We start from the raw sequence: 16480 nt of genomic DNA on the forward strand, positions 1-16480 counted from the left end.
GGACTCCTCGAGGGACACGGTCGAACGCCTTCTCCAAGTCCACAAAACACATGTAGACTGGTTGGGCGAACTCCCATGCACCCTCAAGGACCCTGCTGAGGGTATAGAGCTGGTCCAGTGTTCCACGACCAGGACGAAAACCACACTGCTCTTCCTGAATCTAATATTTGATTATCCGGTGGACCCTCCTCTCCAGAACTCCTGAATAGACCCTACTAGGAAGGCTTAGGAATGTGACCCTGCTGTAGTTGTAACATACTCTGCGGCCCCCCTTTTTAAATAAGGGGACGACCACCCTGGTCTACCAATTCAGGGGAACTGCCCTGATGTCCACGCAATATTGCAGAATCGTGTCAACCAAGACAACCCTACAACATCCAGAGCCTTAAGGTACTCTGGGCGAATCTCATCCACCCCTGGGGCCTTGCCACAGAGGAGGTTTTGAATTACCTCGATGATCTCAGCACCAGAGATTGGCAAGCCCTGCACTGCTATTTGCCCCCCGAGACGCTGCATGGTGAATGATGCTGGAAACAATGAGGTGGATCTCTTTAGTCCTGTATGTAATGGTGGCCAGAGTTTCTCCACTGGGAGAGGAAACAATTAATGAAGAATGGATGATGTTCATAGGGATTTGCACCTGCTCTACTAAATCACTACTGATGAAATTCTGTTCCATATAAGAATCAACAAGAGTCAGGAGGGGAAGGTTATTGTTAGCACACAAAGCAGTGGGCAGCTAAAGGAGACCAGGAGATCCAGTAAGACAGCTCACCAGTGCCTCCTGTATTACTAGTGGGCCTTTTGCCCACACAGGACAACGGGCAATAAAATGTCTGGTTTTCCCACAATAGATGCACTCTTGAGCAAGAGTGCACCCTGCATCCACCCTACCCATATTTGTAGCATTTGCTGGATCAAGTAAGATGTCTGAAAAACATCTTATGTTCTCAGTGTTGTAATAACATTCTCTCCTTAAACACAATAGATTTCACAAACTTAATAAATGCAGGAGTGTGAATTAATTAAGGGCAGTGAAATGATGATTTGCTATAGAACCATAACTTTGTAAGTAAGAGACATGTGAAATGTTGATGGGATAAGTGGGGGCATTTGGCTTTGAAGCTAAAGGACATGAATTAACATAACTGAATCCACACTGAGGTGGAAATTTTATATTGGCTGGTTAGCTAAATAAGAAAGGGGGAAGACAGGGAGGTGTAAGTTATCAAAGCTCTACACATCATCTGTAATACCAACAGAACATCACACAAATTATTACTGCACAATGTAATAATGTGCAGGAAGGTATTCTTCATTGATTTTTTATGTTTCTTTCTACAGTTCCTTGAAAAAGTATTAATATCCCTGAACTTTTCCACATTTTGTTATGTTACAACCACAGACTTCAACACATTTTACTAGGATTTTATGTGATAAACCAACACAATATAATTGTGATGGGAAAGGGAAATAATACACCCACAAATCTGAAAAAGTTGTAACATTGTGTGAACATAGTAAACATATCAAATGCTGAGACTAAGAAACTGTAATTTTGTTGCAGAAAAAACAAGGTAATTAAAAAAAAATCATGTTTTCCACTGTCAAGCATCCGCTCTTCTTTTCTTCAACAACAATCTAGGAACTGAGGAGACCAGTTGATTGAGTTTTTGGATAGGAATGTTGTCCCATTCTTGTCTGATGTAGGATCCTTACTGTTCAACAATCCTGTTTTTTTGATGGATTTTTATTTTCATGATTCACCAAATGGTTTCAACTGGTGGAAGGTCTGGACTGCACGCAGGCCAGTTCAGAAGAGCTTTAATCAGTACTTTGAACAGCAAGGTGAACTGTGTGGCACTGATTTGTGGAAGTGTTTCTCAGCCAACTAAGTGATGTACAAAACAGAATCAAATCTGTTATCCAGTGGTGACTTTCAGCATTGTCCTTTACTTACAGATAATTCTCCAGATTATTGAAATCTTTTACTGGGACCTCATTCTGAAAATGTTCCACTATTTATAGACACAGTTTTTACAGGCTGGGGGTCCTCTGCCCTTCTTTACTTTAGAAGGGCTAAGCCTGTGTAAAATGATCATGGTTTTTGTTGCTACCCAGTCCTCTTACTGACCTGTTGCATAATTCTCATCCAGCTGTTTCTTTATACCACTTACAAAAGGCTGTAAAAGCATTTTGTTGCCTTGTCCCAACATTTTTTGATATATGCTGCTGCCATACATTCTAAGTTACATTTTTTTAAGAAAGAAAAAACAAACAAACAAAAAAAAGGTACAATTTCCTAGTTTTAACATTTGATGTTTCCTATGTTCCATTGTGAATAAAATATTGATTTATGAGCTTTACAGATTATTGCATGCTGTTTTAATTCCATTTTACACAACTTCCCACAACTTTTTTAATTGGAGTTGTACTTTTTTTACAAATAAAATCTGAAAATTGTGGCTTGCATTTGTATTCAACCCCTCTGAGTCAATACTTTATAAAGCCACCTTTTGCTGCAACTCTAGCTACAATTCTTGGGCTTTATCTCTACCAGCTTTGCACATCTAAAGAGTTATTTTTTTTTTACAAATTGGCTCAGCCTCATTCCCACTGGATTCAGAATGTCTATGAACAGCAGTTTTCAAGTCTTGCACACAGATTCTTAGTTGGATTTAGGCTCTGGACTTTGACTGTGTCGAGTTGAGTGGAGATCACATCGAACCCAATTTGCAGACTCATCTTAAATCCAAAAATAAAATGATTTATTTAAAATAAAACAAACAAAAAAGCTCACAAGGGAGCAATACAAAACATAAACTAAAGCCAAAGAACAAAGCAAAGAGCAAGACAACTATGACACGACAAAGCAATGAACCAGTGAGTAGGTGGGGGAGATGACCGGGTTTTAAAGAAAGAGGTTAATTATGGGAAGTAGGCACAGGTAAGTAATTATAATTGCGAGCAGGTCGAGATGGGCGTGGCAGGCAAACAAGTGCTGACTGAGGAGAAGTAGAAAATGACAAGAAAAAAAGACACAGAACAAAGACTGAACAAAACCCAGACAATTAATAATAAAATAAAAGAAACAATAAACCCAAAAGTAACTCAAAGAACAAAGCAAACAAGACCCCAAATCCTGACAGACTGGGCCATTCCAACACAAGAATGGATGCTTTGGGTCGCTGTCCTTCTGGAAGGTGACTTCTGACAGCAACCTGTTAGAGGCACTGGATTTTAGTTTGGGGTATCAGAGAAAGAGGGGTAAAAAATGTATGTCACACTTCTCAGATTTTTTTATTGGAAGAAAAAACTGAAAACCATGAATTATTTACCTTCCACTTCTCAATTATGCACCTCTTTGTGTTGCAATATCACATATGTGATATATGATATATATAATTCAAATCTTATGCTAAAATGTGACAAAAAGCAGAAAAGTTCAAGGAATGCTAACACTGTACCTCCTAATTCAAAAGTGTCCACTGCTACTTGTGATAAAAACAGTGAGATATACGGTGCACACAAGAAATTTAGTCACACACAACACACACAAAGAGAAGCACAGTAAATTAGCGTAAAAAAGTGTTCCACACACAGCAGCGATGGGTAGTGTGGTAAAGTGTAGCCTTGCCGTTTCCTGCAGATGATGATGGCCAGAAAGGTGACCAAACCAGAAACTAGTGCCATACAGATCCAGATGATGGACATGGTGTTGTAATGCAGAGGAGCTGCAAACACACAGAAACACCGCGTTAGCTTCCTGTTTACACTGAGAAAAACACATTTACTATGTACATGCGTAAGAAAGAAAGGCAGGAGTTTGGAGCTTTGTCAGAATGACAAGACATTTTTATTATTCATCTTATGTTTGCATTATGAACATTTGTCCTCAGCATCATGGTTGTAAAACATTCAGCTAATAATGCAATCTACTCTGAAACTGTACTTCAAACCATTAAAAATATGTACACAGATAATAAAGGCAAAGGAAAGAAGAAATAAAAAATACTTGATAAACCAGTCTGTACTGATAGCCAACAAATTCACAGTTCATTCCAGGCAGAATATGAAATAAATTAAAGAGCAGCTGGCCTCAGAGTTTAGGCATCTGACTGAGGCCCTAGCTACACTCTGGAAACTGGTATTTCTTGCTCCGTGTATTTATTTTTTTTACTTCCAGCAGTATTACAACAAAAATACTGAATTGATCACCTGCACCATAAGGTAGCGGGAATGTTCATATGCTCGACATATCAAAGTACAAAGACAACATATCAAAGTACAAGGAAACACATTTTAGCTTTGCTAAATCATGAATTTCAGTGGGCTGCAACTCTTGGAGACTAGATGGCAAATATCATTCCTAAAGGAGTGTCCAAAATGTCTCTAAACAATTGTGAGGGTTCTCAATTTCCTTGTGTGAGTCACAAAGGCTTGCCATTTTGTCAGTTGAATTTTGAATATGTTCAGAAATTTGTGCAACAGATATTTTCAAAATAGTCAAAAGGTTGTCACATGCATCTCAAACCTGCCTTAAACCCGTTTCAGTTTAGTTTCCCTAATTAAAGAAAGCTAGAGCTTAATTTTGACATCTGCACAAGAGCTCTCTTTATGACAGAAAACATCCAGAGCTACAGCCCCTGAATGCCCAGGTCAAGAACATTGATGATAAACAAATATTATTGGGCAGCTATGTGGTTAGAGCAGTTGTCCTCCAATGAAATAGTTGAAGGTCCCATTCCACCAGTATACCGTATGTTGAAGCAAGACACTGAACCCCTAATTACCTCCATTGTGTGGCCTATTGATATATGGATGTAATCTAAATCACTGATTAAGCTTAATAAAAATGATTTATAAAGGTTTGCTGGTGTAGATTCTCAGTCATCCAGGCCATGGTAAATTCAAAAAAGTTAAAAAACAAAAACAACTGGACTTCTATTCTGTCGCTTCTCATCTGAGGAGCTTTCTCAATTCAGAAATAGAGAGTGTGGAGTTGAGCTTTTAAAGCTGAGATGTGATGTAAGCTGGATTGCTTGCAAATTGTTCTCACTCTCCTCACAATAGAGGCTCGTTAGAATCCTTGTTTGTCTGACTCACTGATGGGCCACTCTGGTCACATGAGTGCAGGTGTTGATTGGAGTGAAACTGACTGGGGATCAGGCCTAAAGCTCCATTATATGTTTTTGAAAGCTGGAATCTGAGACCTCCTCCTCTGTTTAATGTTAGTTTCTCCTTTTTGAAAAAAATGGCTTCTTTTACCCCCCTCTCAAACCATCTGTCTTCTCGGTCCAAAATATGAACATTTTGATCCTGAAAGGAGTGTCCCTTATCCTTGAGTTGTAGGTGAACAGCTGAGTCCTGTCCAGAAGAGGTGGCTCTCCTGTGTTGAGCCATGCGTCTGTGGAGAGGTTGTTTGGTCTCTCCAATATAAAGGTTTGAACATTCTTCGCTGCACTGAACTGCATACACAACTCTGCTCAGTTTGGGTTTTGGTGTTTTGTCCTTAGGGTGGACCAGCCTCTGCCTGAGAGTCTTGTTGGGTTTGAAATGTACTGGGATGTTGTGTTTGGAGAAAATCCTTCTGAGTTTCTCAGATACTCCAGCAACGTTAGGAATGATTAGGAAAGATTAGTTGTGTAGAGATGTAGTAGAGTGCTGTATATGTGTGTGAATGGGTAAATGAGGGCACAGATTGTGTTGTAAAGGGCTTCAAGTGACCTGGTTGGCTAGAAAGGCGTTATATAAGTACAGTTCATTTACCAATAAAAAAAAATCAAATTTGTGTGTCTATCTCTTTATTTCTAAAGCATATTGGAAGAGATTAAATCATAAACATGGGAGTGGTTGCCAAGGTGGGTACAAAGTTAACAAAGACAGGTACAATGAGGACAACAAAAAATGTGCACAATCTATATAGAATTTTGCAAACTGAGCACACATAAATAGGCCAATAAAAAATTGTCTGTGTAAAACACAGCCTCACAGTTCACTGATCACTTGATTGCAAACATTCAGAATTCAGTGAAATTTTCACTGAAAATTTACCTAATTTCTTGCTTTTTTCTTCCAATTTTCTGTCACCAACAAGTGCATCCCAGTGACATTCTTCACTAAAAATTCTCCCAAAACTCAGATTTTAACCACTTCAGTTTAATGGTGACAAGAACAGCGGCTCTACTTTGAGCTCCCCCCCAGATGAAGGAAATCTTTATTTTATTGCTACGGCTGAGCCTGGTCACCCCACAAAGGAAACTCATTTTAGCTGCTTGTATCTGGGGTCTCAGTATTTCAATCATACCTCATGATCATAGGTGAAAGTTAGAACATACACAGACCAGTAAATTGAGAATCTTTGCCTTTTGACTCAACTTTTTCATCACCATGACAGACTGAAACAACACCCATAGTACTGTGGACGAGGGGCCAATTCATTGGTCCATCTCCCACTCCATCCTACAATCACTCGTGAATAAGACACAATTACTTGAACTCCTCCACTTGAGGCCAAGACCCATCCCCAACCCTGAGGGAACATGTTACCCTTTTCTTATTGAGAACCATGGCTTCCGACTGAAGGCTCTGTCATACTCCATAAAAAGTTTATAAATTAGTTTGTGGTCACATGGTTACAAGATGTTCGTTTTCACACACACATTTCATAGTCCATGAGACACTTGGCTCAGAACTTCCAGGAAGCTCTTCCCTCCTCCTACAGCATGGAAACCCAGTTTTTTCCCCTCAGCTTCTCAACTCTGCTGTCCTTGTTTTGCTGGAACAGTTGTTCTAACAGCTTGGCCAGCTGCTTCTCAGTGGAGCAGAAAAAGCAAAACGACTCAATTAAGGCTTTTCCGCAAAAACACACCCTCAACAACGTTTGACAAATCACACAATACTTGGCACAAACCCCGTGAGAAAAAATTTGGCCATGGCCTTGTGTTGTAAAGCTGCTATGATAATAAAATGATGCAATTTTCATCATGCAACCATGTGAATGAGAGCTGACTTTGTCACAGTTCACTGTTCCTGCCATGCCTCCTCCTCACAGACCACAGTTTCCAGTAACTTTCCACAGCCTTGCCACGCCTCCTAGTTCCACGCCTCTGCAATCACGACCATTAGTCTCACCTGCTTCACCCAGTATTTAAGATCACAGCTCACACTCATTCCTTGCCAGATTATTGACCGGTTTATACCTAGTAGATGTTCAGCACTTATTCCCAGTTCATGCCTGCCTCGTTTTTGACCCCTTGCCTGTCTCTCGACCCTCGCCTTCAGCCTACTCCTTACCGGACACCTTCTCGGACTCTGACACCTGGTAACGACCCTGGCTCTCACTCTCTGGACCTCACCTTGTGTATTACCCCTGCCTGGATTTGTTTGCTCTGGACTTACCCGACTGCCGAATCCCCTCACGGACGATCGTTGCTGCTTCCACCTCGCAACTCCTGGTGATCGTTCCAGTTCCAGACCAAGCCCGATTCCAGACCGTGAGTGCCACTCTTAACGCTAGCGAGCCCAATTGTCTGGTGTTTTCAAATAAAAGGTTAAACCTTTGTCTGCGTTCTCTCATTCTGACTCCGTCCACGCTCGGCCTTGTCATGACTTAATGACTTCTCATGGAGTACGACTCCCACTTTAGAGGAGATGACTCTCATCCCAGCCTCTTCACACTCGGCTGTGCACTGAAGAGGCCAATGAGACTACATCATTCACAAACCTAGAGACAAGAGCCTGAGGTTTCAAAACCAGAAACCCTCCTCTTTACAACTGTGACTATGTTGTCACCATTTCTGAAAAGCCCTGTCTTTTGTCTTTGAAATGAGCAGATGTAGCAGAAAATCTCAGTTTAAAAAAACTTGCGTTGTAGTGTTGATATGACCTGTCTGCATGTAATAATATAACATCCATGTAGTGTCATTGTTAGTTTACTAACATATTTCCCTTTGCCCGCATCATGATAAAGCTGTAGGCTAGCTCTGTGGTTGGACTCTCTGGTGTCAGCAGCAGAGAAGAGAACTTTGAAGACTGCTGGACATTCTGGACAATGCCAGTCATCCTCTACACAATGTCATCAGCTGTTCAGTGATCAGTACAGCCTGATGTCCCAGGGGTCACAGGAGGATAGGGGATAGGGCTATATAAGCTTGCACTTATATAGCGCTTTATCTAGCTACAATCATTCACCCATTCATCCTCACACTGATGGAGGTAAGCTACATTGTAGCCACAGCTGCCCTGGGGCGGGCTGACAGAGGTGAGGCTGCCATCACGCCGGCGCCACCGAGCCCTCTCGCAAGGCGCAAGGCGGGTGAAGTGTCTTGTCCAAGGACACAAGCTGGGACAGCTGGAGCGGGGGTTCGAACCAGCAACCCTCCGATCACAAGACAAACCCCTACCACTGCCGCCCCCAATGATGAAGAGGAATGATGAGTAGGAACCACCCAGTAACCCAAACAAACATTTAACTTGCAACATGGTCACTACAACACACAACTGGACTTTATGTGTAATGTACAGTTCAAAGTGCAAAAGCAATGTACAATACCCCTCCTACAGGACTCTTTCTTTCTTTTTTAACCTCTATTTTATATGTTCTTTATATTTATGTTGTTGAAGGTAATGTGTCTTCACTAAGTTGTTTCTGTGACTTTGTCACAATCACTGTTGCAGCCCAGGCATGAGGCCAGTGCAGCCAGTCCTGTTTTAACCACTAAGTTACACTGGTGCATTCAGGCTCCACATTACGGACACGCTGTCACTGTGCTCACTATGAGGCCACTGTGATGATCAACCACCGTGACTACACTATGAAACTTATATCCATGTTCAGAACGATTGTGAACCCACTGAAATGGAGAAATACTAGAATTGCCACTGATGGTGCTAGGTGCGACTTTTGGTAGCCATCTTGGAAAGACCTTTGTGCATCACTCTATCTTTTACATGTGAAAGCCTCACATTGTTAACATTTTGTCTGTACTGTATGCTGTATCGTCATACAAAAAGGATTTGTATGATTGCTTATGAATATAAGCAGTCATACAAATCCTTTTTTTACTTAAACATATATCAAGCATAATGTGAATAGATTTCTATAATAAGCCTTCCAACAAGTCCATTCAAGCATTATCAGAGGCAAAATGCTGACCTGCTGTGTTATCACTAGTGTAATAACATGACCAAGTGCTGTATTCATTCTAACCAGACCAGAAGATAATTTCATGTAACAGAACTCAAAACTCTTTTGACGTCAACATCAGTTGAAAGAAAATCATAAATATGATATATATATACCATTTTTTAAAAATAGTGAATATTGACAAAAACACTGGGGTGTTTTTGCCTTTTTCCGTGACCCCACCCCACCCCACCACCACCCCCTTACCCCCAATATGTGCTGCTTTACAAGCATTCAGCAGTTCAGCAAAAATACCACTGAAGTTTCATTTTTTGGCTTCTACTACTTTCGGAACTCTGGTTCAAACCACTTCAAAGAGGAGTACTGCAAGTTCCGACCCTTATTAATGCAGTGGATTGGTTTCATGCCAAAATGCCAAAGAAGCAGGACCTTTTTGCCAGGAGCAGTCCCAACTATTTTTAATTTTAAAAGAAAGGTAAATGGAGAGGAGGACTGTCTGATGGGCATGACAGCCTAAGATCAATTTGTAATTCAGTGCATTTTGTTGATAAAAAATATAGACAATCCAAGTCTGATTAAACAAATGTCATAGTCTGAGACTGCTATTTATTAGTTTACTCTGATGTGAGAGTTTATAAACTCTCCACAAGCGCACAGATGTTTTTTTAATGAGTAAGCAATGGGTTAGCTTCAAGTTAGCAACGTTAGCTCTCTCCTGCCGTCTTTACGTTTATTTACAGTGTTGTGTACTGATGTCATGACAATGATCTGGGGGTAATCGGTTCTCATCATTCCACATTTCCAACTTGGTTATTATGCACATTGTTTTGTCAGTTATAACGGTCATTGTGATTATCAGAATTCAAATCTGAAGGGTTTTCACTGGATTCCAGAGATCCAGCTGTCGGTTCAGGTTCATATTGGTATGGTTGTATATCCATTACTCCCGCAAAGTCTTCCAACATTTCTTTGTATTCAAAAAAGTTTTTTTCCTCCATTTCCACTAATAAACAACGGGACAGTAACCTCGTTCTTGGTTCTTCAGAATCTGTAGGAGCTGGTTGGGGCACAGCACACATCATGAACCCAGGACAGTAACTCCACCCCCCTAATCACACCACCTAGGCATTTATTGGCTAAAAACTAAAAACAAGTTTTTTAAGTTTTAGGTCAGACAAATGGGTCCATGGAATGTTTTGTGGAAGTGTTTCACTAAATGACATTCATGTAATGACAGTTTTTTTGATTTCCTTTTTCCTTAAAATGTCTTCTTTGTGTAACCAGAGCTCTACTACCAATGTCTCAAGTCAATTTCACTTAGACTAATAACTTAGAGAGAGGATATACATTTAGGGTGGGCAATATAGCAAAAATATTAAATCAGTTTTTTTTTTACTGTAAAAAACAATTCCAACTTATTTTAGTTTTTACATTGACAATTAACAGCTGACTTTTTTTAGAGCTTTGCAAGTTAAGAAACAGTGCATCCAAAATGTGTGTGTGTGTATGTGTGTGTGTGTGTGTGTGTGTGTATGTGTGTGTGTGTGTGTGTGTGTGTGTGTGTGTTATGAATAACAGAGCTTTAAGGAAAAAAAAACATTCCTGAACAGATTTTAATCATTTTACAATTTTGCTAACTTGTGCAAAGTACAATGGACATTTAAAAAGTGTGTTACCATACAGGATGTGTGTGTTTTATATTTACTGTCATATAAAAACATAGAGGATAAGAGAGGCACGGACTGAAAAGGTTGTGTTAATGATTTATGAACTAATACAAAACTAAGACAAAATACTCATGAATGAAAAGTAATTTCACGTTCTTTGAAAAACACTTTCTGGCAAAATAGTGGGTTTCTTCACTGAGTTTAGCGTTTTTGTTCTGATATTTATGGTCTGCTGCCCTTTTCTTAGTGAGTAAGAACACTTAGTTTCCACACAGAGAACTTCTCAAAATGACGGCACAAATGTTCATCTTGCTAGCATAGATTGTGCAGGAGCTGGCCTTTATAGTGTTTCTCCAGCTCAGTGGGTGAATCAATCACGCTCCATCACCTGCAATGAGGATCCCACGGTGTGCTGAAGTCTAGATCAGTCAATTTTAAACAAGATATAAGCTTTTGTTTGGTCTGATATAGCAGAGAAAGAAGTAATAAATGTTTTATTTTGTGACTCAAAAAGAACACACAGGAAGGGAAACAAATTATAAGCCAACAATTAGGTTCTGTCAAATTAAAGGCCTAACATTCCTTGAAGGAATTCATAATCCCTGCCACCTTTCATGCCAGAGTTTTAGACTAAGATCTTTTTTGTTGTAACACTATAAAGTTATTGTCGTCTTGGGCAAACCTTGAAAATAGTGTTTTGCACAATCCCATGCAAAATCTATATTGAATTGAGTTAAGTTCGATGATTAATCAGTTATAGGTGTCAACCCAGTGATTACTTTCTGAAAGTTTCTTTAAAATCCATTCAGTGGTTCATGAGATACTTTGCTAACAGTACAGACAAATGAACACATTCACAAACAGGGGCAAAAGCATTACCATTATTTTGCCATTAGCAGTGGGCAATACTTAATGTTACATTAATATTATCTGCACTGTCTCCAACAACAATGTATCACATTGTTTTTGTAGATCTTTTAGTCTGGTCAGCAGGTAGTTTACCAGATAATGCTGATAACACTCACATTGACCTGGGAACAGCTCAGCATTAAGCAGTCAGGACTACTCTGGCTATGATGGAGTTGTGTTGTTTTCAGAGTATGAAAATAAGTCAGTATCTTGGAGAGGAGAGTTTTGGTTCAGAGAGTAGCTGAACCAAGGGAGACTTTGTCAGTGAAACAGCCCTGGGACTCCCACTAGGCCGGAGGTTTTGCAGACCTGCTGTCTGCTCTGCATATTAGCTGCCAAATCCCATATTAGGAGTGAAGAATATTCTAGTAAAATCATTTTTAGTAACATTCTGTATTCTGGTCTCAGGTGGAGTTGCTCATGCAAATTCCCAACCTAACCCCCACATAGTGCTCCTGTTTGAAGTTGCGAGAGGTTGCCGTTTTGCTAACAGGAGTAATAAACAGCAAAGCATAGATCATTGGAAGAGGACAATGGACTGCACCGTCCGCTGGCCTAAATGACACCAGAACTTATTTGGCCTCAGGCCAGGCCAGACAGCACACCTTTTACACCATACCAAATGGCTTCCCATGGCTCATGCCAGACAGGAGGTTGGAGCAAACAATTCATTGATATTTTCCCTCTCCTGTGACTTTGCTCCTTCAAGAAATAGTCTGGTCAATTTTAAGTTGATGTTCTGTCAAATTCAGTAAAGGACCAGCAACCTGTCCAGGATGTATCCCACCTCTTGCTCAGTGGCTGCTGGAGATAGTCATCATCTTCCGGCAACTCTGCATGTGAGTAAGGAATGAATAGATGGATGGATGGATTGGTAGTTAGTATCTTATCAGTCACTGAGCACAGGGAGAATACGGAAAAGGGCAGGAGTCTTTGTTGAAACTAGGCTAATGGCTAGCCAATCAAGGGTCCATTTTTTATTGTGTTTTTCGAGGTTTATAAACCAACTCTCTCAAAAACAACTCAGCGCTGTAAAAGAATGCTACATTAGCTGATATCGAACATCTACACCAGGTCTATTCAACAAGCAGGTTGTGAGCAGGAGACAATCCTTTTTAAAAGTTGTTTGGCCTCCACAAATCTGCCATAATATGCTCAAAATGTGCAATACATATCTGAGCTACTTCCATACGTTGAGCCTCACATTAATCCAGTAAAATTCTGCCTTTGTCAAACAGACAAACTTTGGTAACCATAACAACGAGAAAGGTGGGGTGGGTAAACATGCGCACCTGTAAGCAGTTGGCTGATTGACCCATCCATTTGACCTGTGCTGTTAGCCTGTAGTACAGATGGAAGACAACAACAAAAGTAGCATTAGCTAAGCTCACTACAAGCGTCAGTGTCTCTTTCAAAACCAAAAAAATGGAAAGCAGGTTTATAAATTTGACCATTTCTAAGCAAATGGACTGAAATTTATTTTTTTGTTCACTTTGCCAACAGCAACCAGTGTTTAATGAAAGTGTGAAAAGACAACAAAAGTCAAATCATACCTCTTTTTCTGTAAGTTTTCCAGAAGAATTGCAAGAACAGGATAATGTGCAGGTGTTACTTGAATCTTTTCACAACATCTGTAATAGCATCCTTGTGAGTAGCTTGGACATTACCTAATCAAAAGGCACTTTTTTATGCTAAAACTGTGTTAGACTGAATGCTCATGGTCCTTGATGAAGTTGTGGTTGATGATAAAGTTTTACAAATTATTTCCCATGGCCTTCAAGCCCCGGTAATTTTTATATATGGCCCACTACTAACTTCAAAAGAAGCATTGATAATTTTTTCTTTCCATTTTTAAACAAAATGCAGCTAAATGCTTATCTGAAACAGATGTAAACATTTACAAGACTTTTGTGTTTAGGCTATATTCTGTCCAGATTTTTCTTGGACGTCTCTTTTCAGCACAAAATCCTCACATTGGGTTTCACACACCTCCATATATGAGCTTTGGCCTGGGTAGATGCCAATATTAGAGCAGCAGAAAGGCTTATTTTCCATATTTTATGAACTTGTGGATTTCTTTCTTTCCTAAAAAGCATGACATCACTATTTTTTTGTATTATTTCCTGTGTGATTCATAGTAAGAAACATATACAACACCGTTTTAACACTTTAAAAACTGGTTTTAGTTTTGTTTCCTCATCTCCACAGCTGAATGCTGATTAGTGAGCTAGTGGCTACAAGCCTCCAGTTGAGTTGGACTGAACCAAGTCAAAGTTGAGGAAGGAAAGTGTAGAATGTTATGATTATATTTTAATATAAATGTTTTAGTTTGTAACTGAGAAAAAATAGAAACAATAAACACTACTTGCTGTTGTATTTTTCCTGGGAGTGATAACATTGTTTTCAAATTAAAAAAATTGTGGAACAAAACATGTTTGCTCCCCACCTTTAAATAAATGAGGGAGCAGCCGCTCTAATTGCTCCATTCAGCAGGAGCCTATGCATATAAAGGTTCAGCAAACATAATTTGCATAGTAACACTGACACTGTTTGGCTGAGAAAACGGCAACAAACAAAACAAATGATGTCATTCAAAAATGTAAGTTTATTATTAACTAGTGTAGCATTCATTCACACAGGTATCTCATTTTTGAGAATTACTTGTTTGTAAACCTGAAAAACATTAAAAAATGGGCTTTCATTTAAATTTGGTTACTGTTTAGCATAGTCTGGACGAACAGTTTTTTTCTCCATACTCTGTGCTCTGTGACTGACATCACGGTCGATAAGGTACTAACTATTAATAATTATTTGATAGAACACCACTTCAAAAATCACCAACTGTCTCTTTGAAATTACCTGCTTTTCCCGTCTGAATCTCTATGTTCTGGCTGAAGCGTCCACAGCCGGCTGAAGTTCTGGCTCGGACCTGGAATATGTACTTGGTGCCTGGCTTCAGCCCTGTCACTCGCACACTGGTGTTTTTTGACTTCAGGGTGGAATAGCTGTGCTCTTCATTATCCTGTTGAAGAAATATACACATTAAAAGACAAAGACAAGGTTTCTAGAGATCTGCATGTTTACCAAGTTGTGGACTTACTTACACTGAAAACATAGGCAAAAGTACAGATGATGTAAATCACAGCTAAATTTGAATATTTTCCCATTCAATTCAATTTTATTTATTCCCAGATGGGCAATTAAACAAGGCACTTAGAGTATACATAAAATAAATACAAACTAAAATAATAAAGGAAGTACAATAAACATTAACAAGTGCAAATGAATACAAGTGGGAGATGTATGTGTGAATGTATATGAGGGATAGGCATATAAAGTGTGAGTGTATATATGTTGGAAAGGAGGATGTGTGTCTGTATGAATAAATATTTGTTCAAGAGCTGGACAGCCCTGGGCACAATAATAGCCATTCTCCTCTGTGTCCTACAGGCAGGGCCACTCAAATGACGAGAAGAGTCCCGTATGATCCGGTTCGCTAACCTGCATATTAAATGTTCATAAACAACAGACAGGGTCCTAAGGGGTAATCCAATAATTTTGGAACAGACAGTGACTGTCTTTCTGCATTCTATTCTGAAGGTGTTGTGGCAGCAATAAATGAATTTCCAGGCACTGTTAGATGAAATCACTCAAGCAGGTTTATTTATATAATGTGCACAGAATACAGAGAGCAGTTCTGAACAGGGAAGCTCCGAATCAAAGCTCTGGTCCTCCCAGTCAACACAGGTGCTTTTATTAAAGATATTGAAATACTGGACCAGAAGGAGGAGTTAGGGAAAGGCAAGTCAGTCTGGTTCCCAAGGGAAGAAAATTCAACATCACTTCTATAAACAAGTTCATTCTGTGAGAACCCATGGGACTTGGAACAGAAGTCATAACATTATCAGGACTTATAAACAACAGGTGTTACCCTATAGTAAATTCTGCCATTACAAAGGCTAGTAGAATGAAACCAGCAGGTTATGGAAAAAGTGATGATACTCTCGATGAAAGAATAGTAAAATATCCGAAGAATGTTCTTACTTACTCCAGAGGAATTAAGCTTCCTAAGGAGGTACTGCCTCTGGTGACACTTTCTGACGATCTCCTCCGTGTTGGCAGAGAATTTCAGCAAATATGATGCCCAGGTATTTCTACTTCTCCACAAGCTCAACAGGCTCTCCGTGAATATAGGTAGTGACTGCTGTAGACGGCTATTTAGGAAAAGTTACCATGATATGTTTGGTCTTGTTGATGTTCAGTTACAGACAAGAGCTGTCACACCAATCCACAAACTCCTGGAGAGTTGCTCCGTGATGCTGTGAAGGGACTGACAGCAGAGACAGGAGAACTGTGTCATCAGCATATTTCACCAAGTAAGAGTTGGGCTGACTAGCTCTACAGTCATCAGTATAAAGGATAAAGAGCAGCAGGGAAAAAATGCAGCCCTATGGAGAACCTGTGGAGGTGTAAAACAAGTCAGAAAAAGGGGAGTTGACCAGCACTCTTTGTGATCTGTGGGTTATCAGTAACCACAAGATGAGCTGGTCATCCAGCTGAAAGCAGGTAGAGAGTTTATTGGCTAAGATGTGAGGCTGAAGGGCATTGAATGTGGAGGAGAAATCCACAAACAAGAGTCTGGCTGAGGACTTAGGTAGCTCAAGATGTCTGTGTACAGTAAACAGGATGAATATTTTGGGATCATCAACACCTCGACTTGTGCGATATGCAAATTGGAGGGGATCAGTCAGAGAGA

The 16480-nt window shown here is 39.9% G+C and overlaps 1 protein-coding gene across 2 annotated transcripts in view; it reads right to left on the reverse strand.

Moving 5' to 3' along the window:
- The window catches only part of epha8 (eph receptor A8), a 271726-nt gene that overhangs the window by 40840 nt on the left and 214406 nt on the right, over positions 1-16480 (reverse strand). Inside the window, exons 10-12 of one of the 2 annotated variants that reach the window (XM_037975307.1) lie at positions 14584-14746; positions 13017-13065; positions 3698-3734 (exon numbers count right to left, since the gene is read on the reverse strand). In XM_037975307.1, the coding sequence (XP_037831235.1) occupies positions 13061-13065; positions 14584-14746 (168 nt within the window). In that variant the 3' untranslated portion in view covers positions 3698-3734; positions 13017-13060. Of the gene's footprint in view, positions 1-3601; positions 3735-13016; positions 13066-14583; positions 14747-16480 lie in introns of those variants that run through there. The other variant, XM_037975306.1, reaches the window with a different exon arrangement.

The sequence above is a fragment of the Kryptolebias marmoratus genome, linkage group LG4 (assembly GCF_001649575.2).
Source record: "Kryptolebias marmoratus isolate JLee-2015 linkage group LG4, ASM164957v2, whole genome shotgun sequence".
Taxonomy (NCBI): Eukaryota; Metazoa; Chordata; class Actinopteri; order Cyprinodontiformes; family Rivulidae; genus Kryptolebias; species Kryptolebias marmoratus.